Raw genomic sequence first — 27,879 nt, 5'->3', positions numbered from 1 at the left:
AGGTCATGAACCATGCCCTGCTGGGCAACCGGAGGGCCATTTCCCAGCTGTTCGTCAACCTGATGGAGGCCACCCTGCAGCAGGAGCTGAACAGCCGCCACCGCTGGCAGGGCCTGGTGGACGCCTGGAAAGGTCTCAAGAAGGAGGCCATGCTGCAGGAATTCAGGTCCGCACCTCCACACTGCCCCGGGCAGGGCCCCAGCCGGCTGGGGCGGCCTCTTTCCTCCCTTCTTGTCATTGCTGCCCCTCGGGTTTTTTGGTTATTTTTGAAGTTAGATAATCAAGAAGAAGTTAAAAATCACCACTAATGCCTCCCCGTGGTGAGAAGCACCCCTGACATTCTGGAATGTTTTTCCCAGGCTCCTTTAGATACAGCACCACAGGCAGTGTTATCCCCCCTTTCCCTGTGAGTCAGTACGGGTGAAGCGTGCTCAGCTCAGCGTGGATCGTGGGGGAACACACGTCTGTGTGATGTCCCCACTGTCACCGCTCAGCACCCTGTGGGTCCTGGGCCTGGACAATGGCCATCTTACTCCCAGCCCCTCCGTGTCCCAGAGGAAGGCAGAGGCGCCGGGCTGCGAATGTTGCTCCATCTCTCACAGCGACCCTCTCCCCTCCTCTCTGCGTCTGGCCACCCAGCGAGTTCATGGCCAGTGACAGTGTCCAGGCTCCCCCGGCCGTGAAGAAGGAGTTGGAGGACCTGCTGGCGACCCAGGACGTGCTGCAGAAAAGGCGGCTGGAGCACCTCTGCTCCATCTGGTATGGGCGGTGGTGGGCGGGTATGCCTCTGCGGGTTCCGCAGGGGGAGGCAGGCATGGCCCTCAGCCGGGCCAGGGCCAGGGGGTTAGACGTTTCCTGGTGGGCAGGGGGGCAGCAGAGGCTTGGCTAGCTTTGGTGGGTCTGTGGGGTCTGACGCTGGAGGCCAGGAGGCCCGTGAGGAGGTTGCTGCCACCACGCAGAGGGCTGAAGAGCTCATAGATGCTCTCTCAGGTGGTCCCCTGGTGGAGCTGTCTGGTGGGCTGCCCAGAGAGCATTCCAGACACTGAGCCACTGCCCCGAGGGGCGCAGCATCCACCCTCAGCACTGTGGCCTGCACACTGGAGATGCCCCGTGTGCTGGGGAGGTGCTCCCCTCCTTCCCAGGCACCTTGTTCGTCCCTCCCATCTGGCAGCCCCAGGACACAGGTTCTTCTCACCTCCCCACTCCAGGGTCCAAGTCCTAGGATGTAAATGACTGTTAGGACCCCATATGGCTTAGGCCAGAGGGTCTCCCCCAGGAAGCATTCCTTACCCCTTGCCCGGTTTCCCTAATGTCGACATTTTACATCGCCACCAGGCATTTATCAGAACTAAGAAGTCCATCTTGATGCACCCCTGGGACACCAGACTTTATTTGGCTCTCAGCAGTTTTCCCGCCAGCGTCCAGTTTCTGTTCCAGTAGCCTGCACCGACCTCGGTGTCATGCTTGGCGTTGAACTATGCCTCGTCTTGAACCCACCTTTCATTCTTTACTGTTCTAGAATAGGCAGGGTGACCAGAATCCCAGCTTGCCCCAAATTGTCCCGGGTTTTATGTCTCGGGCTAGCATCATCCTAAATGCTGACCTCTTTCACCATCAAAACTGTCCTGGTTGGGACAATAAAAATATGGCCCCTCCAGCCATACACACGTCTTCCCACACCACTGGGTATCGTCCAAAGCTTAGTGTCCTAAAACCATAATCACCTCCAGCTTCTCACAGTTCCGGGAGTCAGCTAGGCGCTTCCCTGGTCTGGGCTGGCTTGGCTTGCCTTGGCTGGAGGCTCTAGGATGGCCTCGCCGCTATTCCTGGAGCCCTGGCTAGATCAGCTGGGGCCTCTGTCCACGTGCTCTTTCAGCCTCCCCAAGGTCCCTGGGTGGCAGGAAAGGTCCCCGCAGCAAGAGAGGACAAGCGTGCATGCGAGCTTGGGCCAGGTCATGCATGCTAGTGTCCCACTGACCACAGCAGTCAGACGGCCACACCCTGGATCCTGGGATGGACGAATAGACCCACCTTCCAGTGGAAGGAGCTAATGAAACTGACCACTGGTGTGTGGGCCACACTATTTTGAATGACTTCAGGAGAGGATTCTTGACTTTATTTAGAAGTTTCCCGTTTTGAGGTATGAAGATTTTTTAAATAAGTTCTGTGTGTGTATAAAGGGCCCTGTAAGTGACCGTCTTCGCGCATACTTTGCATGCATTTTATATTCTTATCTCAGATGAGGTTCTTAGAAGTAGGCTTCCTTGGTCAAATGATGTGAACTGGGAAAATTTGGCATTCCCTTCATTAACACCAGCAGACCTGTTTGTGGTGTGTTTCTGGCACCAGGAAATCCCCCGCAGGTCCCCTGGGTTCCTCAGTATGCTGGCGGCACTCCCCTCCCAGATGTGTGGGTGAGCGCTGGCCCACACGAGCTTTCCTCGACTTCCTTCCCCAGTGACCTCCTGCCCCCCAATTACAGCAAGGCCCAGCTGAGTGAGTGGCACACTTCTCTCAACTCCCTGAACAAGCAGCTGGGTGAGTGACGTCTGGAGACGCCGCTGGGTCAGTCGGCTTGGTCCCAGGTTGGCTGGTCAGCCAGGCAGGCCTTTATCTGAGAGGAAGTGGCGGCGCCTTCTTCTTGGAGAGGAGGCAGTGGGGAGAGGGAGCTCTGAGGGCTCATAGGCCTCCCTCCCCTCCCAGGGCCTCCCCAAAGCTGCGTTAGCCATGCACTCTGACCCCTCACCCATGACCCAAGCATACAGACAGACGGAACTCCAACGCCCACCTGTCAGGATGGCTCAGGGGCACGGCCGGAAGCACAAGGGAAGCACATGGGCTCGCACTTAGAAGCCTGGGTTTGACATGCAGCTCTGCTCGGTCTCGACTGTGTGGCCTTGGGGACGCCAGGGCCTCCCGTGGCCTCAGTTCCTCCTCCCTGAAACAGGGATGTCAGAAGCAGTGATACTGGGTCCTACCTTAAAGGTGGATGTCCAGGCAGAGTTCAGTGAGAGCACTCGATCATCAATGGTAGTGTTTAAAAAACACTCAGGGCTGGCGCCGCAGCTCACTAGGCTAATCCTCCACCTTGCGGTGCCGGCACACTGGGTTCTAGTCCTGGTCGGGGCACCGGATCCTGTCCCGGTTGCCCCTCTTCCAGGCCAGCTCTCTGCTGTGGCCAGGGAGTGCAGTGGAGGATGGCCCAGGTGCTTGGACCCCTGCACCCCATGGGAGACCAGGATAAGTACCTGGCTGCTGGCTTCAGATCAGCGCAGTGCGCCGGCCGCAGCGTGCCGGCCACAGCGGCCATTGGAGGGTGAACCAACGGCAAAGGAAGACCTTTCCCTCTGTCTCTCTCTCTCACTGTCCACTCTGCCTGTCCAAAAAAAAAAAAAAAAAAAAAAGCTCGGGCCGGCGCTGCGGCTCAATAGGCTAATCCTCTGCCTGCAGTGCCAGCACCCTGGGTTCTAGTCCCAGTTGGGGCACCGGATTCTGTCCCAGTCGCTCCTCTTCCTGTCCAGTTGTCTGCTGTGGCCCAGGAGTGCAGTGGAGGATGGCCCAAGTTCTTGGGCCCTGCACCCACATGAGAGACCAGGAGAAGCACCTGGCTCCTGGCTTCGGATCAGCATGGTGCACCAGCCGCAGTGGCCACTGGGGGTAAACCAACGGAAAAGGAAGACCTTTCTCTCTCTCTCTCTCTCTCTCTCTCTCACTGTCCACTCTGCCTGTCAAAAAAAAAAAAAAAAAAAAAAAAGCTCAGGCCGGCGCCGTGGCTTAACAGGCTAATCCTCCGCCTTGCGGCGCCGGCACACCGGGTTCTAGTCCCGGTTGGGGCGCCGGATTCTATCCCGGTTGCTCCTCTTCCAGGCCAGCTCTCTGCTATGGCCCGGGAAGGCAGTGGAGGATGGCCCAAGTGCTTGGGCCCTGCACCCGCATGGGAGACCAGGAGAAGCACCTGGCTCCTGGCTTTGGATTGGCGCAGCGCCGGTCGCAGCGACCATTGGAGGGTGAACCAATGGCAAAAAGGAAGACCTTTCTCTCTGTCTCTCTCTCTCTCACTATCCACTCTGCCTGTCCAAAAAAAAAAAAAAAAATGCTCTATAGGGGTGGGCAAATTGTCTACCAATTAAGATGCCCGTGTTCCCCTATCAGGGTGCCTGGGTTCCATATCGGCTCCAGTGCCTGATTCCAGCTTCCCGCCAGCACAGACCCTGGGAGGCAGCAGTGGTGACTCAAGTGAATGTGTCCCCGGTGCCCACATGGTCAACCCAGATTGAGTTCTGCCCAGGGTCACATAGCTGGTGAAGTGACACAGCTCACTCTGGCCTGGTGCCCACTGTTGTTCCTGGATCTCAGGGTGTTTCTGTAAGAGCCCTGATGGTAGCAATGGCTACTATTGGTTCTGCACATCCCACGTACAGACATTGTGCTGGGCCCGGGCAATCAGCAGGTGGCTCTGCCGTTGAGTAGTCCCAAGAAGGGACATTACAGCAGGGAGTGGAGAGGTTGCCAGCCCTGTGAGTTCATGGTTAGGCATACAGCCAGGTTAGGGTCACGGAAGACTTTGCCAAGGAAGTGGCAACCCCACTGAGACCTACCAGGCAAGGCAGAGTGGGACAAATTAGGACAAGTGGGAGGAAGCAACTCAAGCAGGGGTACAGCATGTGGGTGGCCCAGAGGCAAGACAGAGCTCGGGCTTGGAGTGAGAAGGTGGAAGCAAGCAAGGCTGGAAGATGCAATGGGCCACATGGGAGAGTGGGCTTCACACTGGGGGCAGTGGGAACCCAACGTTAGGGGGTGATGAGACCAGTGAGCTTCAGGACTGGCAGCAGGGGCCTGGGGAGATTGCATCCCTGTGACCTCCTGGAAGGCTGGGGATGCCTGGCCTACGAGTAGCCATGGGATAGGGGTCTCTTCTCTTCCAGAGCCAGTGCCAGCTAACCCTGTCCAGTGTCCAAATCTATACCACACCGCCACCTGCCCTGCCCCTCCCCAGCTCTTGTCAAGGAGCCCACAAAACGTCTGCGTGCTCTTGCCGTGTGCAGTCAGGAGCACTCCGCTGCAGGTGTCGTCCGAGGCACCAGTCACACCGAGTTCCTGCGAATGGGGAGGAGGAGGGAGGGGCTTCCTGCCTTCTGTGGTGCAAGCCCCCGAGCCATTCTCCACAGTCAGCAGCTGGGAACACTGCTGAATTTCCTCACTGGCTTATGACTTCTGTGCAGCCTCACTGGGTCTAGAACCAGAAGGATCCAGAACAGACGAGCCCCCCGTGGGAGGTCCTTAAGTTGGAGGGTCAGGGAGTTTGTGAGGAGGAGGGGCAGCCCTGATCTGGCTGGGGACCCCCCCCCCGACCTGTGCCTCAAGAGCCTCCGCGGTACAGGCACTCACTGGGGAGAGACTGCTCCCCTGTGCGGAAGGGGCAGTCCTGCCCGCTCTCACTGGGGAAAGCCACTGACCTGCGCTGTTTCTCGCCCGTGGAGACACCTACCACACGGACTGCGGGATGCGGCTCCGCCTGCTCTACGAGAAGGCCTGGCAGGAGTGCCTGGCTCGCGTGCAGGATTGCAAGGTGGGCCTGAAGAGAGGAGCAAGGGGCTGGGGTCTCATGTGCCCCCCAGCCTGGACCCGCGCCCCACGCGCTCCCTGGCCTCTGAGTGTCTGCCCAGCCCCTCCCCAGCAGATCTAGCCTTCCCTCGGGTTTTAGCCCACCCCACCCCTGGGAAGCCCCTCCCCACCGTGTGAGAGGAGGCTGCACCTTGCCCCTCTGGGTCCTGCATGGCCCTGGGCACCATTCTTCAGTGGAGGTATATCCTGAGTTATTGTCACCACCCCCACTCCCAGCTGGGACCCCCATTTTCTCTGCCCCTGCTTGCCTCAGTGAGTTCACACCCAACCCCTTCCCATTACTAACTGCTCTTCTAGGGTAGAGGAAATATTTTGTCAAACCGCCCCCTCCCTACCTCCCTAGTCATTTTGAAGAGTGCAGGGCTCCAAGGGCCCTGCCTGCTGCCCACCCCCTCCTCTCCAGCTTTGTACCCTCCCCTCTTCTCCTGAGGGGTGAAGAGCTCCCGGGGAGCAGAGCCCTTCCCCTGGGAACCCTGCAGGTGTGGCGATGCCGAGCCACGGGCTGCAGCCCTAAGCCAGGCCCCGCCGCATGCCCTCCAGAAGCAGCTGCTGGACTGGAAAGCCTTCAGTGAGGCGGAGGCAGAGAGCGTGGTGAGCCCAGCCTTCTTCCAGATGGTGGGCGCTCTCCAGAGCAAGGTGGAGAAGAAGCTGGAGCTCTTGGACGTGCGTGGTGGGGACCCAGCAGTCGGGAGCAGGGGTGCGGGGCGGGGGGGGGGGGGTTGTCCCAGGGCATCAGGCTGTAAGGAGACAGGAAGTCGGAGGCCACCAGCTTGTGAATCCCTGCTGTGTCCCCTCCCCCTGGCCCTTGCCAGCTCCTCAGAGCATCCCCAGGCCCCTCCCTGCCTTCCTGCTGCCAAGGGCACCACACAGAACTCTGAGGAAGCCCCCTCAGGCCCTGTGAGCTCCTGGCCTGGCTGACCCCGGGCCCCCAGTCCCAAGATGCTGCTTATCTTAAGGTGGCGTTGGTACCCAGTCCCTGTGAAGGGCCAGATCAGGCAGCCGTCAGGGCGCTGTCTCAGCTCAGCAACTCCACCAGCGGTGCAGAGCAGCAGCCACAGGCAATGCAGAACCGAGTGTGGCTGTGTCCCAGCAGCCGCAGTGACAGACACTGAAACTTCGGTCTCAGGATTCTCACATCATTAACTTCTTTTGATTTTTTTTGGAAAAGCTTTTATGTATTTATTTGAAAGGCAGAGTCACAGAGACAGGAGATCTTCCACCTGGCTAGTTCATGCCTCAAATGGCCACAACAGCCAGGGCTGGCCCAGGCCAAAACCAGGAGCCTAGAACTCCATCCAGGTCGACCACATGGGTGGCTAGGGCCCAATACTTGGGCCATCTTCCACTGCCTTCCCAGGTGCATTAGCAGGGAGCTGGATTGGAAGTGGAACAGCTGGGATTCAAACTGGTTCTCCAATGTGATATGCCGGCATCTCAGGCAGTGGCTTAATTTGCTGCACCAAAACACCAGCCCCTTTTGATTTTTTTCCCAATCATTTTAAAGTGGAAATTTCATGCTCAGTTCTCAGGGCAAAAACAAAAGCAGGTGCAGGCCCAGTGTAGCTGGTAAGCCACAGCTCGCCAACCCTGCCCCAGATGGCGCAAATTGAATGAACAGCAGGTGTGGTATTCAGCCCAGGTGCTGTGAGTCAGGGAATTCTGGAGATGAAGGATGGCCCAGGCCAAGGTGGGTGTGGCCCACCCCGGGGCCCAGGCTGGTCACTACGGCTGGCCCTTCTCTCTTCAGGCCCAAACTCCATCTCCTCCCGGTCAGTGACTTTAGTGGGACAGGTCTAGAAATGGAACTTTTGGGCCAGGCAGACCCGAGACACTACCCCAAGGAGGGAAGGCAGGGAGCCCAAGTGTGGCCCAGAAGTTGACCTTGATGAACAGGACGTGGGGAGTGACAGTCAGTCTTTGGAGGCACACAGTTCCTCTTGGGTGGGCCCTCCTCCTGGTCCTGAGCCAGTTGGCCCTCAAGGCACCTTCTCTGGGCTCTGCCACCACAGAAATCCTTCGAGGCCCTGGCACAGCAGACTGAGCGGCAGAGCGCTGACCTCTTCAACTACTTCCAAGAGGCCGTGCAGCTGTGGGAGGCGTGCCAGAGCATGCTGCTGATGCAGGAGGTGGAGCTGGCCAAGAGGATGGAGCAGCACCGGCAGAAGCACAGCCAGGACATCCAGGTGCGGGCATCTCCCCGGGCAGCCCCGGAGGAACGAGAGGGCTGGGCCACACCCAGCCACAACCAACAAGGAACTCAAAATAGACCCTAGCCCCAACAGAAAACCATAAGCTACAGAACTCGCGGATGGAGACATGGGGCCAGATGGAAGTAGCAGAAATCCCAGTGAGCCATGTGCCAGCTGCGTGACAGGTCCTGAGGGCCAACGGGGGGTTGTGTGGTTAAAATAAGGAGAGGATCGGAGTGTGAGTTCATGAATCACATGAGTTATTGCCACTGAAGAGAATTTTTCTTAGACTCGTGATGCTCAAGGTGGGGAGAATCACAGGAACAAACCTTGCAGGAGAAGTTCAAGAGACAGGTGCAGTGAGCTCCAGGATCACACAAGTCCAGGCACTCCTGTGCCATGGAAGCAGGTGTCCGGGGGAAGATGGGGGTGTACCGTTCTCTTGGGAGAAGGTGGCTTGGTCCCCACATAGCAGAGGTCGTGGGGACATGTAAAGTCCCCCAGTGCTTGAGGGTGGTGCTGGCGTGGGTGGGTAGGCATCAAAGTGCCAAGCCTGCCACAGCCTGGGCTCTGGCCATCTATAGGGAGGCAGGCGCAGATTGTTGGTCCAAGACTCAGATTCGCATGTCTTTGGCAGTCTAGAACTGACTGGAATAACTCATGCATGGGGCCTAATGGGATTTGTCGGGAAGATGCCCAGAGCAAGGGGAGTTCACTGTCACATTCGTGAGGAAGAGAGGGGATAACTGCAGGTTCTCACATACGGGTCTGATAGTACGTCACACTCAGGCAGAGGGGACTGTGCTCCAGGCTCCCGTTACAGCACAACACGCGCTATTCCTGAAGCAAACTACGCACATGTTGGGAATCATTGCAAAGCTACGTCATAAAGAATGGGGCATCCCCCCTGGCAGTGCCCAGACCCTCCCCAGGAGATTGCCTGGCTTCCAGCCCACTCCCAGAACACAGTCTAGGGTGTGCTGGCCAGGACGACTGGTGAAATGGCAGATGTAGCATGGGCCTGACCAAGTTGAGGAGTCCCATCTGAGTTGGGTCCCTGCAGTTGTAGAGTGGACAGTGAAGAACATTCCAGGTACAGAGAAGAGCCAGGAGGCCTATGGTGGAAAGAGGGAGGCCGGTGGCAGACTTGCTGCCCCTTTTGTAGGGAAGGACGCCTCCGGCCCTCGGTCCCAGAGGCAGGGTTCTTCCTGTCACTTCCACCCAACACACTCCGGGAGCTCATGTCTGCTTCCTCTCACCTTGACTGCCAGACCCAGGAGGCTCACCTCGATAGGCTCTTGGACCAGCTGAGGCAGCAAAGCCATGAAGAAACACTGAAGTTATACCTGGAGAAGGCCAGGCACTTTCTGAAGAACATGAAGTCCAGGTAGGCTGGCCAGACCCAGAAGGCAAGGAGGGGACCGTGTGGAATTCCCGTTCAGGGCTGCAGGCAGGCTGCGCGGAAGCCCGGGGCTGCATGCAGCAGGTGGAGCCTCCGAGGGTGGAGAACCCTGCGGTCCTGGGCAGTTCTGCTCAGCCCAGACGCTTCCAGGGAGGGAGTTCTCAAAGTCAAGAACCCAGGCCTGCCTTTCTGAATTTTAAATATGCTTGCTCTTTGTTAAAAGGAAGAGAAAAAGCCAAGCACCTCAAACACAGGAGATTTTCCCCCTCATATCTTCCTAACCGTTCCTTTTCATGGGTGTATGTGTTTCCATATATGATCATACAGACCAACATAGTGTTTTTCAAACAAAGCTTGGGTTATACTATGCACATTATTCTAGAGTTGCAGATGTATTTCAATTGTTTAAAGACCGTGTAATCTATTAACACCTAAGAACTTAACCATCCCCTAGTTGATTGGCTTTTTTCAGTTCTAATTTCTCAACGTGGCGTTACAATTTTCTGTGAACTTCCTTGTGTCTTGGTGCCTCTGTACAACTAATTCTGTAAAGATCCTTCACAGAGAGGGAGCTGTGCTGCCGACTGGTTGCGGGACTTCAGGAGCATAACTTGAGGCTAAGGAGCAGCTCCTGGAGCCTCTGCCTCTGGCTCATTCTCCGAAAAACAGACAAAAGTCTGGGCTTTCAGGTGGCTGAGGGTGTGTGAGGATAACATAGGTGAAGTTCAAGGACAGAGTTCAGACAGTGGATAGGAAAAGGGAAGCCACATTACAAACAGAAAACTCTCTCGTGTATTTTCCAATTTTTTTATTTTTTGCAAAGAAAAAGGGGAATAAAGTAAGGACTCTTACGTAAAGGAACACGCACACGGCAGCTCTCTGCACAGCTAACTGCTGGATTCCAGCCCACCTCCCGGGGAGCAAGAGTGTGGGGTCTGCCTTGTGCAGCTGCACTCCCCTTCGGGCTCTCTTCCCGCCCTCCCTCTCCCAGGTATGAGTGTTTTCACAGCCTCCTGACAGAGGAAGTGATGGAGTACCCAGGGATCATACTGAAAGAGCTCAACTCCTACAGCGCCACCCTCAGCCAACACTTCTTCGTGCGTGAAATCTTTGAACAGGTATGGAGGGGATCTGATACACCCAGCACGCACAAGGAAGCAAAGGGGAGAGGTTGACTTCCTGTTCTCGTCTATCAGGACGTCAAAAGCCACACAGCCCTGCAGAGTTCATGTCAGTGTCGGGACATCAGGCAGGAAAGCTGATGGTGACTTTAAGAGACTATCTCATTCTCAGTTTAAAAGAGCCATAAGAGCTCAGAATTCAGGGCTCCGGGACTGAATGGGCTTGCATGGCATGGATAGGACATTCTGAGCTCTGTTCATTGTGCCCATCACTGCCAACATAATTCTCCCCAAATACACCTCTGGCCCACTTCTGCTCAGAAGCTCATCACCGATTCTACCGTCCCCGGGTGACCATAAAGACCCCCCCCCCCCTCAGCTTCCCGCCTTGGGCTCCCTGATTCAACAAACTCAGCCCACTTCCTGCGTGTGCCCCCTGCCTCTGTGCTGCTCCCTCTGTTGGGGTTTTCCTCTCTCCACATCCTGAACCCACCTATGCTCCCAGGCCACCCCCAAGGACTCCACCCACTCAAGCTGGCCCCTCATCTCACCTGACTTGTACCTGATTGCTTATTCAATTCTGGAGCACCCAACTAGGTGAACACTCAACCTGCATGTATTTCCTGAAAGATAAATACGTGTTACTCATTTGTATCCAGCCTCAGCGGCTCTTAGCACAGGGTCTTGTGCATGATTCAGACACAATCACTGCTCCCTGGGTAAAGGCAGCAGTCCCTGGAACGTCCTGGTTTGAGTCCCCAGTGCTTGGCTTTTTCTCCCCACACCCAGTCAGAGTCCCACCTGGCCAAAGTGAAAATGTTTATGGTTGGCATGGAACCTGGCCAAGGATTTCCCACATAGGCGGATACCCAACTCCTTCCCAGGGAATCTCTCCTCTGGCATGGGATCTCTGTCCAGTCTGCTCCCTGTGACACCTGAGGTGAGACTCACACTATAGGCGAGCAAGCTTACTGTCTGCCCTTTGCCTGGGTTAAATGTGGGTGCCGCTATGACCGCCATTTCACAAGAGAGGACATTGAACCCCAGAGAGCTTAAGGGACTTACACCAGGTCCCTGAGCTTGTAAGGGGCTGGGATTCAATCTGCACTTGCCAACTGCACAGTCCACACCGGGATCCATTACACAGAATGTCCCCACCTTCCCCCAGAGCCTGTGGAAGAGGGGCCGGGTAGGGTTAAGGAGGAGCCTCCCGGACTGTGCAAATCATCCTTGGCAGTGGATTCCTGCCCTTCCTTTTTTTTGACAGAGTGGCAGAGTGGACAGTGAGAGAGAGAGAGAGACAGAGAGAAAAGTCTTCCTTTTTTGCCATTGGTTCACCCTCCAATGGCCGCCGCGGCTGGCACACTGCACTGATCTGAAGCCAGGAGCTTCTCCTGGTCTCCCATGTGGGTGCAGGGCCCAAGAACTTGGGCCATCCTCCACTGCACTCCCGGGCCACAGCAGAGAGGAGGCCTGGAAGAGGGGCAACCGGGACAGAATCCAGTGCCCCGACGGGGACTAGAACCCAGTGTGCCGGCACCGCAAAGCGGAAGATTAGCCTATTGAGCCGCGGCGCCGGCCACAGCATGAGCTTTTACCATCACTGCCCCCTGTGTGCTGGGAGGGTTTGCTCACCTGCTTGGAATGAAGGAAAACTCATTCCCTAGATTGGGACCCTTCGGATTACTTCAATGAAAAAAGCTGGTCAAAGCCTGCATCACACGTTGAAGGGCTGGGCTATGCTTTTCAGTCACTCATGGGTGTTTTTGTTGCTTTTTGCTTATAGAACTTGGCTGGGGAAGTCATTTTCAAGTTCAGGGAACCAGGTAACACTTTGACAATCCAGGTCTGATTGTTCCCACCTTCACTCTTGGGTGTCTGTGGGTTGGGGAGGCCCAAGGGAGGCAGCACTGGTAACCTGTGTGTCCCCATGTCCCGGTGCCCACCATCAACAGAAGCCCACGAAAAGTTCTTCATGCAAAGGATGAGGAAACCGTGGATAAAGCAAAAGGCCAGAGTGGAAATGAGCGGAGGGGAGGAGAGCCTAAGCCAAGCGGCCAGTTCCGTGAGGCCCACGGAAGAGATGGGCGAGGAGGGCCCGGAGGTGGAGTCCTCCACCACGGAGGAGGCGGCGAGCCCGCAGGAGAAGTCAGTCCTGAGCGACGCCCTGGACGAGTCCGGGGACGACTCGGTGAAAGAGGCGGAAGAAACGCCGCTTGAAAGGGAGGGCACCGCAGAGCCACCCCCAGGCCAGGAAAAGAAGGAGGAAGAGCCAGACGACGACGAGGAGGAGGAGGAGGAGGAAGAGGAGGAGGAGGAGGAGGTGGAGGAGGAGGAGAACGAAGACGAGGGCAAAAAGGAGGACCGGGCTCAGGAGGAGCAGGAGAGTTTATCCATGGATGAGGTAGGCAGCCCCCGGCTCGCTCTCGCTCTCGCTCCTGGGCACGGGGACAGTTTGCGGTGTTCATTCCTTGCGTGTCCCGGTTTCGATAAAGATACAGATAAGCCACTACGAAAGTGCTGGACCCTTTGAGTGTTGTCATTGTCATGGGAGATCCAGTTCTTCCTTCATGGCAATGGTGCCCAGAGCTCACCCTCCCCGCGTCACGTCCCAGCACCGTGCCTGGAGCCGCCCTGCACTGCAGTTCATCTGCCCCTGGCCCTCAGCTCCTCCTCCTAAGCTCCTGCGTAACCCCAGCCCAGCCATCCCTCCTCCTCCCTCTCTCCAGTTGTGGGTCAAGGCCGGCCAGACCCCTGTCCGCCCTCCGAACATGTCCGCACTCACAGAGCAGTCGCTTGAATTCCATCATGACGGGGTTGTAAAAGCCCCAGTTCCTGAACTGCTGCGGAAGAATTGGTGTATGGGGCTTCTCTCTGAGCACAGACCCCAAACTCAAATGCCTGCAGGTGTGGCATAGAAAAGAGGGCTGGAGCAGCACGTGAGATGACATGAGACGTGTGGGACGCTGACAAGCAGGCATGCCTCAGCCCCAGGCAGGGATGCCGGGTGGGGATGCAGGCTGAGCGTTGACGTATTTTCTGATGTGTAAAGAAAAATCAGAAACCCAGGTTCTTATCTGTAGCTTCCCAATTTTAAAAGCATTGTGTGGGAACAGATAGATAACTATCAGGAAGAACTGTCGCACAGGTTTGCAATCTGTGAAGTCAAGGAACCCCAGTTGGTATCCCCAAGCCCACTTGATGATGTCAAGTCTGAAAGTCTTGAAAGGGGCCGGCACTGTGGTACAGCAGAGTAAGGTGCCGTGCCGGCACCCTGTACCCGAGTGCCAGCGTGAGTCCTGACTGTCCCGCTTCTGATCCAGCTCCCTGCCAACCACATGGGAGACTCGGATGAAGCTCCTGGCCCATGGCTTCAGATCAGCCCAGCCATTTGGGGAGTTAAGAGTGGATGGAAGATCTCCTTCTCCCTCTCTCTCTGTCCTTCTGCCTTTCAAACACATTTAAAAAAAATCTAAAAACAGACAAATGAGTGAAAGCCTTATTGTTTGTTCAGGCTGAAGACAAAGAAGGGAGTGTGGAGCTGTCCTATGAAAACCTGGAGTCCTTCACCACGTCCAGTGGGAACACATACTGCGTCTTCGTGTCCCTGGAGGAGGAAGAGGAGAGTGGCCAGAAGCCCCACGCCAACTTCCTGGCCAGGCTCATCAACGACACGTCCAGGACCAAGTTCATAGAACAAGTGATCATCCCATCCAGACTAATCTTGGAGATTAAGAAACAGTGAGTGGGAAGCCCTGCTATTCTCATTCTCTTGCCCTGAGATTTAATAAGATGACAGGCCAACGAGTGATGTAGTTTCAGCTGGGAAAAAAAAAAAAATTCGTAGCATGTCAGTACCTGAGGGAGGGTAGGGGTGAGAAACAGCAAGCCACAGAAAATGTTTACAAATTATTTGTGGTCATGGATACCCTGAGAGACAGTGACCACCATGCCTGGCCCCAGATGCCCTGCTGCCTTGGGCCTCTGTACCAGGTGCGGCTGGGTTCTAGTCTGTCACATCCACGTCCCAAGAGTTCCTTTTCTTTCTTTCTTAGAAAAAGATTTTTTCATTTATTTGAAAGACAGAGTTGCAGAGAGGCACAGCAGAGGCAGAGAGAGCGGCATCTTTCATCCACTGGTTCACTCCCTAAATGGCTGCAACAGCCAGAGCTGGGCCAACCTGAAGCCAGGAGCCAAGAGCTTCTTCTAGGTCTCCCACACAGGTGCAGGGCCCAGGGACTTGCGCCATCTTCTGCTGCTTTCCAGGCCATAGCAGAGAGCTGGATTGGAAGTGGAGCAGCGGGGTCTCGAATTGGCACCCTTATGGGATGCCAACACTGCAGGTGGTGGCTTTTACCTGTTACACCACAGCACTGGCCCCCCTTTTCTTTTTTAAAATAATTCTGCACATACAAATCATAGGAACAAGTATCACACACGGAATTTTGTACTGATCACATGATACATTTGTTGCAAAAACTGATGAAGATAGAGGAATGATCTGTAATCTTGCCACTAAGAATTTATCTCCCCTAATTCCTGAGTCTCCGGACCTTGTGTTAGAGTTTGGAGCAAACATGGGAATTTGCACTGGCTTTTGAAAGGCCTTTCCCTTGCCCTCCTGCACCTAGAGTGTGTAGGACTGACCAGCTGAAGATCACCCGGTCTGTCCACCACCCAGGCTTACGCATGGGCAGGAGGCAGAGGCAGGGAGCAGAAGAAACAAACAGTCCCGCTTTTTGGCTCTTTTCACCTGGAAAATGTCTTGACTCCAACACTATCTTTCCCCTTCATCTACCACAGACCCTCCTCTGCCTTCCCCTTAGCTCCCAGGACAGACATCCGCCAGGACCACCCCGAGAGCTGTTGGTTGCTGAGAGTGCTTAATCCCCTCCATGACTGTGAGAAAGGTTCCCCGATCAACTCCACCACACAGATGAGCACACGGATGCTCAGAGAGTTAGCCATTTGGCCAAGATCTCCGAGCCAGGAAGCAGTTAGCTCCAAGATAGGATATAGATCTTGCAAATCTTATACCAATCCCCATGCCATCTGGCTTGCCACCAACCAGGGGGACTGTTCTGTGTCCCACCGACTGCCTTTGCATGTTGAAGGATAGCATACCTATCAAATAGTGTAGCAATCCTAGGTGTACATACCTCCCTGGATTTTCTAAAGCACACACACCTGTTACCCAGGACCTATAAGAAACAGCCATTACCAACCCTCCAGGAACCTACCTCGTGGACCTGTGCCAAGGATAAATATTCTAACCTCTGTGTGAGGTTTGCTTGTTTTTGAACTTTTTTTAAGTGAAGTTATGCAGAATTTACTCCTCTATGTCAGGTTTCTTTCTTGTGGTTGTAAGATTCATGTGTATTCTTGAATGCGACTAGAGTTCATTTTTACTTCTGTGTGGCATAATATATATATATAATATAATATAACATATATATATATATTACATATATAATGCATTTTAACATTCTACTGATGCATGTATGGGTCTTGTCCAGTTTGAGGCTTTGCCAACAATGCTGCCCTGAAATTCTTGTACAGGTCTTTTGGTAAATGTAGGCATGCATTTCTCTCTTTTAAGATTTATTTATTGACTTGAAAGGCAGAGTGGCAGAGAGAGAGACTGAGAGGGAGAGAGAGAGAGATCTTCCATCTACTGGTTCACTCCCCAAGTGACCATAACAACTGAGTCTGGGCCAGGCTGCCGCCAGGAAGCAAGCACTCCATCTGGGTCTCCCGCATGGGTGGTATGAACTCAAGCGCTGGAGCCATCATCCATTGCTTCCCGGGCACATCAGCAGGGAGCTGGATCAGAAGCAGAGTAGCCAGGACTCGAGCTGGCACCCCAACATAGGATGTGGGTGTCCCAAGCGTTGGCTTAACCTGCTGCACCACAGTGCCCACCCTGTCCGCATGGCTAAGAGTGGAAGCAGTGTATCACAGAGACCATGCATGTCCACCATGCATGGCCAGAAGATAGAACCAAAGAGTTTGCAAATGCGGTTGTCACGGTTTCGTGGTTTACGGCAGTGTGTGAGAGTTCCAGTCACCTCACGTCCTCAGCAGCCGTTGACTGCGTCAGCGGTGTTTTATCCCTTCTGGTGTAATTGTAGTGGCGCCTCATTGTGGTTTGAGTTTGCGTCTTTCTGATAAGCAGTGATACTGTGCACCTGTTCATACACTTGATGTCCATTTTTTATCGTATTGGAACACACTGAAGGAAATCTTTTTCCTATTTTCTTTCTGGTGGATTCTTTTTTTCTTATTAATTCATGGGAATTACATGTGCCATATGAGGCTTTTGTCAGATAAATATATGGCAAGTGTTCCTTATTCTTTTGTGCTTGCTTTTCTTCCTCACTTTCAAGGTATCTTTTGATCAACAGAAGTTCTTATTTTTAATAAGGTCTATTTTATCAGTTCTTTCAATAGGGTTTGTTTATTTTGTGCCTCCTCGGACATTTTTGCCTGCTCCAATGTCATGAAAATATTCACCAATGCTATGTCTTAGAAATGTTTTCAATTTCTGCATTTAGACCTAAAATACACTTGGAATTGATTTTTGCTATGGTGTGAGGTAGGATTCAGGATTTGTTTCTGTCCACGTGGAGACCCTGTTGACTTCAGACCATTTACTGAGAGGACTCTCCCTCCCTCACTGCTGTGGCACGCCTCCTTCACCCCTCCACATGCCACGTCCCTGCACAGTGGCCTCTCACTGCGTGGGCTGCTTGGTTGCTGGAGCTGTGTGCTGTCTCACTGCCTGGGAATGGAAGTCCTCCAACTGCAAACTTCTCCAAGATCGACTTCACTGTCCTCAGCCTGCCGTCGCTCCACGCAAATTCTGAAATCAGCTCACTAGTTTCCATAATAATAAGGCATCAGCTAAGATAGTTTTCTTGTTATTGCATTGAATCCATAGATCAATTTTGGGAGAACTGATGTGCTCACAATCCATGCCTAAAAAGGACCATAAATGTTAAAAATGATGACACGATACGTTGGGAAATATTTCCAACTCACATCAAAGCCAATGGGCCTCTCATTATGTAGAGTTCCTAGAAATTGGTATTTTATGACAAGAGCAGTTACCCAGTAGGGAGGTGGGAAAAAGACACTCAGTGGTCTTCAACACGTGGAAATGTGCGCAGTCTTTGTCCCAAAATGGAAAAGTTTATTTTGGTGTGAAACATTCGAAATCCACGCACTATTTGCCATGAGCTTTCTGAGGCCCTCTATGCTTCAGCCTTTGATCAGGGTACTCTTCCTGTAGAAACACCTCTCCACTTGACCTCTGCACAAGCTGCTCATTGCAGCCTGTCTTATAAGAACTGCCTGGAGCCCCCCGAGCAGTGGTCTGCTCACATGAGTGACAGTCCACTCACACAGTGAAACTCGACAGAGCAGGGAAATCAAATGAGGGAGAAGGAGGGAAGCCCTGTAGGTCTCGGTGCGGAACGATCTCCCAGGGCCAGCACTGCGGTGCAGCAGGTCAAAGCCTCAGCCTACAGCACTGGCATCCTGTATGGGCACCAGTTCAAGTCCTGGCTGCCCCACTTCCGATCCAGCTCCCTGCTAATCTCCTAGGAAAGCATCGGAGGATGGCTCAAGTCCTTGGGCCCCTGCACCTGTGTGGGAGACCTAGAAGAAGCTCCTGGATCCTGGCTTCAAGTTAGCTGAACTCTGGCTATTATGACCATCTGGGGAGTGAACCAGTGGATGGATACTCTCTCTCTCTCTCTCTCTCTCTCTCTCTCTGTAACTCTGTCTTTCAAATAAGCAAAATAAATCTTAGAAATAAAAGGAAAGATCTCCTACCAGTCATGATTACTGACAGGACTTGACCCTTGCTGCTCTGCCCCACAGACTTCGAACCGGCTTCTTTGAGCACCTTGAGAAGTGGTTTGACCAATGCTCCCTCCAAGCCCAGGTCATGGTGGCCACCAAGATTGATGAGCTGGATTCAGAACTGGAGCTGCGCCTGCACCTGCACCAGCCAAGAATGCAGCACATCGAAAAGGACATCCACAACGTCAGGGCAGGTACCGCCCCTGTCAGGGGGGCCCCGCCCTCCCCAAGGCCCCGCCCCCAGCATCGGCCGCCCCTCGGTTCCAGGTTCATCAAGTGCCCAGGCATGTGTGTACCCCGCATGTCATCGTCACACCACTGAAGATGTGCACGAGGGTCTGCACCTCCCAGGCTTGCAGGGAAAAGTAGGGCTCAGGGTCCTCACCTGATATTTTTTTCATCTGTGTTTTTTTTGTTTTTTTTAAAGAGTGTTAAAGGCTGCATAGAAATCTGCCATCCCATATTAGCTCTGGGAGTCCAGTTCTGCTCCCATACCTGTGGGATACCACCTGTGTAGGGCATGCTCTAGAGGCAAGCCCATGGCTCAGGGATCAGAACTCTCAAGCTCAACTTCTCTGGCTCTGTGAACCTGGGCAAGTCCCTTGACCTCTCTGATCCCTCCCTCACCTGCAGAAGCGAGTGTTGGAGGTGAAAATTATCCCTCCTGAAATGACATAGTGAGGAATCATGGAACCTGGCACAAGACACAGCTGCCAGAGGTGGTAGCCACATTCCTTCCTCCCAGAATTCAGCCCACTGAAAAAGATGTGCCACTTCTCTGTGAGGCGGTGGGCACCATTAACAGGGGGGAGGGGCACACTCTCAGTGGGGTCCTCCAATGATCCTGGCTGGTTTTTCACTCGAATCACATTCCCAGCTCCACTGGGGCCCTTTAGAGCTGGCAGAGGCCCCACGTGATCCCATCCAAACCCCTATCTCTTGAAGCAGCGAAAAAGCCGGGCAAGCAGACACCTGGCCTGAATCCCGGTGTGCGTGGCCTGGGGCAACTTGCCTGCCTTCCGGAAGTTAGGAATAAAGACGCCCAGGTACACTGGTGCCTGGGGGCTGCCTTCCCGTCTGCCCCAGGCTGCCTGGTCGTTCAGTGCACCACGAGGAAACTGAGGCCGGAGAGATGAGCTCCAGCACCGCACCACTCACTCTGGGAGGAGCTGCAGCCATAGCACTTCGGCCACTGCAGGCACCACGGGTCCAGGAGGGTTTCTGGGACTCTGCTCACACCAAAGGATGCCCAGGCCTTGCTCCTCCTCCGCCGCCCTGGAAGCTGGTCGGCATCCGGGCTGCTTTGTTGTCCCCAGACCCTCTCCCCTGTGTCTCAGTGCTCCCCACCACTCCCCACTCCTTGCTCCCTCCACTCCCCAGGGCTCCCCATCTCCCCCAGCCTTGTCCCCACAGCTGCGGGCAGGGGCTCTACCAGCAGGGGGCTCCCCACGCACAGCTGGCAGAGCCTCCCAGGGGCCTCTCTCAGGTCAGAGCCTGTTGGCAGCTGGCGCCGCTGGGCGAAAGCAGTGGAGGCAGAACCAGGGACAGGAGCTGGAACCGAAGGGTCCCAGCTCTGGGCTGGCCCTCGGAGAGGACTGGGTGCCCAGCTCTCGCCGTCCTTTTCCAGCCGAGCTGTCGCTTCACCGAGAGCGGCTGAATCGCCACTGCGCAGGGATCATGGAGACGCTGAAGAAGGAGAATCTCATGTTCTTCCAGTTCCAAGAGGAGCAAAACACGCGGAGCAAAATCTTCCGCCGCAAGATCTATGACATGGAGTACATCTTCCTGAACGCCAACAGGAGCCAAAAGTGAGAGGCGAGCAGGGGTCCCTGCTGCTTGGCCCTGGGAACCCAGCCGGGCTGCGGCTTTCAGAGGTGCAGAGCGCACTGCAGGAGCCTGCTGTTGAGTTACCCTCTTCCCGAGAGCCAGGGCCAAACCGTGTGAGCAGCCACGAAGAGGAAAGGGCACACGTGGCCTGCGTGCCAGGGTGTGAGCAAGGTGCCCGGAAACACCCACGCTGGGAGGAACCACCTCCCAGGGGAAACCCAGAGGGGCTTCCTGCAGGAGGCTGCATTTGAGATGAATCCAGAGGCGGTGCCCTGGCCTGTGGTGGAGGAAGGCCAGGGACTGAGTTCTCCCATCAGAGAGGGGCAGAGCGAAGGGGCCCAGGGAGACTGACTACTGGGGATGGGAGATGGAGGCCTCAGGTCGCAGCGGGGAGCGTGGCAGGGTCTGGGCAGCCTCAGGCACACAAGGGGCGGCTGGGCACCAGGGTCTTGGTTGTAAACAGGGGCTTGCAGCACAGTCTTCCCGGAGAGCACAGGGCGCAGCAGCCAAGTCACCGGGGTCGGAGAGAGCCCTGTGCAGGGAGGAGGAGGGGCCAGGAGTGGACAGGAGAGGGATGCTTTCTGATCCAGTGTCCTTTTAGGGTCCCTGTACCACCTGGAGAGTTTGGGCGGTGGCTGGCCAGCCCACATGGTGCTTGAGCAGAGGCCCAGGCTGCCCGCCCAGCCCCCCTTCAGCACCTGCCCTCTCGCGCCCCCCAGGCTGGTCGCCCTCAGCAGCACTCTGCACCGGGAGCTGCTGAGCTACGTCGACGTCATCCAGGTGTCCCTGCGCAGCTTCCGGCAGTACCTGGAGGAGAACCTGGGCAAACTGCGCTGCACCAACATCGAGTTCATCAAGCACTGCAGGTCAGGGGGTGCGGTGGGGTGGTGCCCGGCCTCTGCCGGCTGCCGCGGTTTCGCTGTGGGGAGGTGAACTTGTTTCCCACTCCATATGTTTCTTGCGGCAAACACACAGGGAACAGAATCCACCATCCGGAGGTGTACAGTCCGGTGGCATCAAACATGTTCTCATCACCGTGCCGCCATCACCACCATCAACCTCCAGAACTTTTTAATCTTCTCGAACCAAAACTCTGGATCATTAAACACTAACTCCCCACTCCCTCCTGCTCCCAGTCCCCGGCCATCTCCACTCTCTTTTCTCTCCCTGTGAATTTGGCCACTCCAGGGACCTCCTGCCAATGGAACCCCAGGAGGGCCTGGTGTATTTCATTTGCCACGTGGCGTCATGGCCTGTCCACACTGTCGCCTGAGCTTTGTTTCCTTCTAAAGGCTGAGTACCATCCCGTTGTGCGTACATCCGTTTCGTGTGTCTGTTCATACATCCGTGGGCGTCTGGGCCGCCTTTGTCTTGTGGCCTTGTGAATGATGGCGCTAGGGGCATGGAGTACAAATGCCCGCTCAAGGTTATAAACCAGGAAGCAGGGCTGCTGCATCACACAGTGAACGGATACAGAATTTTCTGAGGCCCCATCGGACTATTTCCACAGCACTGCCCCCAAGGCACCTGCCCACCAGCGGGGCACCAGGGTTCCACCTTCTCTGCGTTCTCACCACCTCTTCTTATCCCCTTCTCCGCTCGGCGCCCTCCTGATGGCTGTGAGGCAGGAGCACACCGTGCTTTGCTGTGCGTTTCTGAGGATGTGTGGTGTGGAGCACCTTTCTGTGTGTGTCTTGCCCAGTTCCCCACTTATTTCTCCCCTGCCTTCTTAACCCACTCTAAGTGATAAAGTATTCCTGGACCCAGTCTTTGACATCTGTGAGGCTTCATTCTCTCTCTCTCTCCCTCTCTCTCTCTCTCTTAAGATTTATTTATTCATTTGAAAGAAAGAGTTACAGAGAGGCAGAGGGGGGAGGGGGAGAAAGAGACAGAGAGAGAGAGGTCTTCCATCTGCTGGTTCACTCCCCGGATGGCTGCAATGGCCAGAGCTGGGTAGATCCAAAGCCAGGATCCAGGAGCTTCTTCCGGGTCTCCCACTTGGGTTCAGGGGCCCAAGGACTTGGGCCATCTTCTACTGCTTCCCCAGGCCATAGCAGAGAGCTGGATTAGAAGTGGAGCAGCTGGGACTCAAACCAGCGCCCATATGGGATGCCCGCACTGCAGCCATCAGCTTTACCCACTAAGCCACAGTGCCGGTCCCCTGCATTCATTCTTTTTTTAAACGCTTGTATTTTCATTAACCACAAATCTTTTACTTACTATATAGCACACTCAAACACAGAAGTAAGGTGAATACTAGTCCCGGTTGGGGCACTGAATTCTGTCCCGGTTGTTCCTCTTCCAGTCTAGCTCTCTGCTGTGGCCCGGGAAGGCATGGAGGATGGCCCAGGTGCTTGGGCCCTGCACCCACACGGGAGACCAGGAGGAAGCACCTGGGTCCTGGCTTCGGATTGGCGCAGCACGCCGGCCATAGCGGCCATTTGGGGGATGAATCAACGGAAAAAAGGAAGACCTTTCTCTCTGTCTCTCTCTCTCTCACTGTCTAACTCCACCTATCCAAAAAAAAAAAAAAAAAAGTAAGGTGCATAAAAAATGGAATCTCTCCAAAATTATATTTTCTATGTAATTTACTTACATAAGCAAAAAAAAAAAAAATCTAGTTTTGAAGAGAAATGGAGTCTTGGTACATGTGCTGACCGGCGGCCCTGTCTTTACCCACAGACCATGGGGGCACCTTCCTTGTCAACATCTGCAAGGCCTGTGTTTGTTTTATTTATCATTGAAAATTTCCTGGAACCAGCATTGTGGCACAGCGGGCAAAGCTGCTGCCTGCAGGGCCAGCATCCCACAGGGGCACCAGTTCAAGTCCCAGATGCTCTCTGATCCAGCTCCCTGATAATGGGCCTGGGAAAGCAGCAGAGGATGACCCAAGTGCTTGGGCCCCTGCACCCACACAGGAGACTCAGATGAAGCTCCTGGCTCCTGGCTTCAGCCTGGCAGAGCCCTAGCTGTTGCAGCCATTTAGGGAATGAACCAGCGGATGGAGGACCTCTCTCTCTCTCTCTCTGCCTCTCTGCCTCTCTGTAACTCTGCCTTTCAAATCAATAAATAAATTTTGAAAAAAAAAAAAAAAAGAAAATGTCCCAATTGTAAAAATAGTATTTTTAAGAATATTGAGAAAGCAGCAGAAACTAGAACTATAATTTGACAGGTATGTTAGGCAGCGGTATCTTGCCTGCCTTTGCCTCCCTCTTCCTTATTTTAGCTTCATTCTGACTCATTGGTTTCTATTTCCTTCCTATTTACTGATTCCCTCTGGAACTGTTTAATCCTGTGATAGACATGTTCATTGAGTTTTTAATTTTAATGATTATACTTTCCATTCCTACATATTCTTGATTCTTGATTCCTTTTTCAAAGCTACCTGTTCCCTGCTCATATTTTGAAGCATCTCTTTTGTTTAAGTATCTTATTTTCTAGCCTATGTCTGACCATTCTAATGTCTGCGATCTACTCTGTATTGTGCAACTGGTTCTTATTCATGGCGTCTTGCTTCTGTGTGACTTGTTTCCCTTGGAATTTTACCCGTGACATTGTATTTCTTCAGAGACTTTGTAAAAATTTTTATTTGAAATGCAGAGTGATGATGGGGGTGGGAGACAGAGAGAGGGAGAGTTCGTTCATCTGCTGGTTCACTCCTCAAATGCCTACAACAGTCAGGGCTGGGCCAGGCTGAAGCCAGAAGTCAGAAACTCCATCTGGGGCTCCCAGGAGAGTGGCAGGAACCCAAGCACTTGGGCCATCATCTGCTGCCTCCCAGGTGCATTAGCAGGGAGCTGGATCTGAAGTGTGGAGGACCAGACTCAGACTGGCACTTCCATACGGGACATGCGCATCCCCCGCAGCTGCTTAACCTGCTGCACCACGATGTCCACCTCCGAGACAGTTCTGATTTCTACTGGGCAGCTGGAGGGCACTGCCTACCCAGGACCGATGCAAATTCTTTGCTTGAGGTTTTCTGGATTACTCCAGAGAGCAGGAGTTCGGTGTGTGGATGTGTCTGAGGGCCAGTGTGTGGTCAGGAGTTTCCAGGGGAAAGAGCACTTTCCTTCCTGCCACCTGGGACCCCAGCAGGTGAGTGTCCCGTGACCTGGTGGAGCTCACTTCTAACTCAGTCTCATTCTGAACGTGGCATCCTCTGGGCCCAGCCCCACGCTGTCCTCTCCCAGTGTACAATCATCAGGGTGGAGACCCAGTCTCCAGGGGACATCCGTCGTCAGCGCCCACTCACATCTCAGGAGACCTTCTAGTTGCCTTTCATCTGCAGACTCTGCAGAATTCTTATCTTTACATAGTTCCAAGGACTCTGTCTTTTTTTTTTTTTTTGACAGGCAGAGTGGACAGTGAGAGAGAGAGACAGAGAGGAAGGTCTTCCTTTGCCGTTGGTTCACCCTCCAATGGCTGCCACAGCCGGCGCACTGCGGCCGGCGCACTGCGCTGATCCAATAGCAGGAGCCAGGTGCTTCTCCTGGTCTCCCATGGGGTGCAGGGCCCAAGCACTTGGGCCATCCTCCACTGCACTCCCTGGCCACAGCAGAGAGTTGGCCTGGAAGAGGGGCAACTGGGACAGAATCCGGCGCCCCAACCGGGACTAGAACCTGGTGTGCCAGCGCCGCAAGGCGGAGGATTAGCCTATTGAGCCACAGCGCCGGCTTTCTTTTTAATTGTATCCAGCATCTTGCTTGCTTCAGGTTAGCCAATGTGACAGACTGACAGAAAGGGGAGTTCCACCCCACTCGCTAATCCCTGCTCTGCCCTTGGGCTGCCATCAGCCTAGATGACAGGTGTGTTAACCCCAGCCTTCGGGAGGGGCGGGAACGGTCAGGTCTGACTGGCGGCTCCCAGCTCTGCCTGATTGTCTGCAGATTGTTCTCAGAGGGCGGAAACTTCTCTTCTGAAGAAATTGACTTACTGTTTCATCGGCTGCAGAAGGAGGCTGCCCGCATAGAGTTTGTTGAAAGTTTAATTGTGATCAACATGGAGAAGATGGAGAGCGAGTATCTGGACCAGGTGGGGGAGCCCAGGACAGCCGGCCCCAGACGGTCCCCTCCTGGGGAGGGCCGTGCCCTCATCCAACCATCAGCAGGGCCAGCCTCCTCCTCTTCAAAGACCAGAACACCCAGCTGAAGTCCCTGCTTTCCTTCTTCCCTTTCGCCACAGGCCAATGATGTCATCAACAAGTTTGAAAGCAAATTCCATAACCTGTCTGTGGACCTTATTTTCGTGGAGAAAATCCAGCGGTTGATGACGAATCTGCAGGTGAACATCAAGTGCCAGGTAGGACGGAGTCCCTCTGCATCCAGACAGTCTTTGTCACACGCTCCTGCACACCAGGCACGGCCCCAGCTCTGTCCCACAGGGCTTGTTCTTCACCAGGAAGACTAAATATCAGTAGCCACTGACAGTCACTGTGGTATTGCGCAGTACACCGTGCACTGGGCTAACTTGGATTACTAATGTCAGTCCTTATGGGACCTGTTTGAGACAAGTACTGTTTCTGATCCCGCTTGGAGAGAGTCATTCAGTGGCTTAGATAATGGTGGAGCCAGAATTTGAACTTGGGTCTGGTTGACACCAGAGATCATGGCTCCACCTGGAACTGGTATGGACACAACAAAGGAAGAGGGCCCTGCAGGGAACACTTGGGCCTAGGGCAGAATTAACCTAGGCTGGGCAGGCTTGAGGGAGACGCAGGAGGCCGGCAGGCAGAAGGGTAGGCGCAGGGCGTCCTGGAGCAATGATGGGAAAACTGGACAGTGCCGGCAGCAGGGAGAACGAGCAGGTGCGGTGGGGCTGGAGGAAACCATCCCAGCTCAGAGGCTGCATGTCCCGAGGACCCTGTACTTTAGAGTGGTCTCTTTTCTTTCTTTCTTTTTTTTTTTAATATTTATTTATTTGAAAGGCGGAGTTACAGAGAGGCAGAGAGAGAGAGAGAGAGAGAGGTTCTCCATCTGCTGGTTCACTCCCCAAATGGCCGCAATGGCTGGAGGCAATGGCTGAGGCCAGGAGCTAGGAACTTCCTCTGGGTCTCCCACATGGGTGCAGGGACTCAAGGACTTGGGCCATCCTATACTGCTTTCCCAAGCCATAGCAGAGAGCTGGATCCTAAGTAGAGCAGCTGGGACTCAAACCAGCGCCCATATGGATGCCGGCACTGCAGGCAGCGGCTTTATCCACTATGCCACAGCACCAGCCCCTCTAATAGTTTCTAGAGATCTGGTGTTGCACCCCTAGGGGAGGAACCTGTCCTCCCAACTCCCTTACCACACTCTGGGGTGCCAGTCTCATCTAACCCTTACCTCTTTGATTGGGGGTGGGGGACATCTCTTTAATTTACCTTTATTTAGGTTCTAGTGAAACTGGGCATATTTTCTCTAATTTCATTTTTTCAGTGCTTAACCGATTTCTCATATAACATGTTTTGCTGAATAGTTTCCTGACCCCAACACGTATTCTAGAAACAAAATTTCAAAACATCTGATTTTCCAGGTGGCAAAATCCAATTCGCAAACAGATAGATTAAATTACTGCCTGGAACAGCTGCAATGCAAGATAGACAGTTGTTGGGACTCCAAGGGAGACAAAACAGTAAGTGATTCCACATGGGAAGAGCTACGATGTGTGCTCCCAGGGTCTGGAACTTGAAATAAAATTACACGTGGGTACAGGATCTCTCCAGCCCATGGGGAGGCCTCAGAGCCTCCCTGCTCAATTTCCATTTCACTCAATGCCATCAGGAAAGGACAAGAGGAGCTACCACTCTGTTCCCCTCCCTGGCAGCCTGCAGAGTCCCAGGGCAGGGGAGGGAGGCTGGGTCTGCTCCATGGATCTCACCACCTTCCAACATCCCCAGGCACCTAGGGAGCACTTGTGTCCCCATTTAACAGGTGGGGAGACTGAGTCAAGTAAGTTTAAGGCCAGACTGTGCCATGGTTCCCAGTCCCCAGCTGCAGCCAGACCGCTCCTGTTCCCACACTTCTGGCGCAATGTGGTATCTTCCTCCATGTTCTCACTAGATGGTGACTACAGAAGACCTGCTTGGCTTTATCCAAACTTGGAAAGAAAAGGTGGGCCAGAGGATCAGGTACCTCAAGTGCAGCCCGGACACGGTGTCTGTGACGCACGTGGCCTTCACCGTAAGGAGCAGGATGGGGCTGTGGGGAAGAGTGGGTGAGCTGTCATCTGGTCACCCAGGATCCACACACCCCCGAGGAACAAGGGGCCCCCAGGCCTTTGATGGACTCGGGCCCACCGGTATGCCACGGAAAGATCATGACATCCGAATTCAGATCCCAGTGGGCCACAGCTCTGCCTCAGTCTCTTGGGAGAACCTCTCACCTCCTCCACTCCCTCCTCTCCTCCATCAGGACCCTCTGCTCACCCCAGCCATGGGTTCTCAGCCCCTTCGTTCCCCTCCGCGCCCGCGAGCACCCACCTGCTTCTCCCCACTCCACCCCACCATAGTGTCCAAGCCCCCTACGTCTTGCCTACCTGGCCACCCACTCCTCCCACATCCCCTGTGGCCTGCCACTGAACTGTAGCCAGGCCATGTAGAGGTAATCATCAGTCTGGCTGTGTCTCACCCCTGCTCTCAGGGTCAAGACCAAATCTCTGACTGGACACACACTGCAGCCTCTGTGGTCTGTCTCCACGGCTTCGTCCTCCCTCCCTCCCTGCCTAAACGTCACTTACCTCGCCTTGGGCCAAATCAGGGGCTCCTGGACCCCGTCGCCCCTTCCACTTTCCCAGCAGCTCACGGGGTGAGGTGACCAGTCAAGGGGCTGTGGGCCCCAAGGGGGCAGAGCCGGCCTCAGCCTCACCCCCATCC

The 27,879-nt window shown here is 54.5% G+C and overlaps 1 protein-coding gene across 1 annotated transcript in view; it reads left to right on the top strand.

Annotated features, from left to right (window-relative positions):
* Positions 1-27,879, top strand: part of CCDC180 (coiled-coil domain containing 180) — a 55,267-nt gene that overhangs the window by 8,348 nt on the left and 19,040 nt on the right. The window contains exons 8-25 of the mRNA XM_062207915.1: positions 3-166; positions 640-759; positions 2,459-2,538; positions 5,481-5,569; positions 6,166-6,288; positions 7,635-7,808; positions 9,086-9,201; positions 10,208-10,334; positions 12,124-12,163; positions 12,293-12,741; positions 13,852-14,078; positions 18,222-18,397; positions 19,831-20,011; positions 20,750-20,896; positions 24,917-25,061; positions 25,212-25,328; positions 26,541-26,639; positions 27,068-27,187. Coding sequence (XP_062063899.1) covers positions 3-166; positions 640-759; positions 2,459-2,538; positions 5,481-5,569; positions 6,166-6,288; positions 7,635-7,808; positions 9,086-9,201; positions 10,208-10,334; positions 12,124-12,163; positions 12,293-12,741; positions 13,852-14,078; positions 18,222-18,397; positions 19,831-20,011; positions 20,750-20,896; positions 24,917-25,061; positions 25,212-25,328; positions 26,541-26,639; positions 27,068-27,187 — 2,694 coding nt within the window. The remainder of the gene's footprint in view (positions 1-2; positions 167-639; positions 760-2,458; positions 2,539-5,480; positions 5,570-6,165; positions 6,289-7,634; positions 7,809-9,085; positions 9,202-10,207; positions 10,335-12,123; positions 12,164-12,292; positions 12,742-13,851; positions 14,079-18,221; positions 18,398-19,830; positions 20,012-20,749; positions 20,897-24,916; positions 25,062-25,211; positions 25,329-26,540; positions 26,640-27,067; positions 27,188-27,879) is intronic.

The sequence above is a fragment of the Lepus europaeus genome, chromosome 12 (genome assembly GCF_033115175.1).
Source record: "Lepus europaeus isolate LE1 chromosome 12, mLepTim1.pri, whole genome shotgun sequence".
NCBI classification, from domain to species: Eukaryota; Metazoa; Chordata; class Mammalia; order Lagomorpha; family Leporidae; genus Lepus; species Lepus europaeus.
This window is presented reverse-complemented; position numbering and strand designations above follow the sequence as displayed.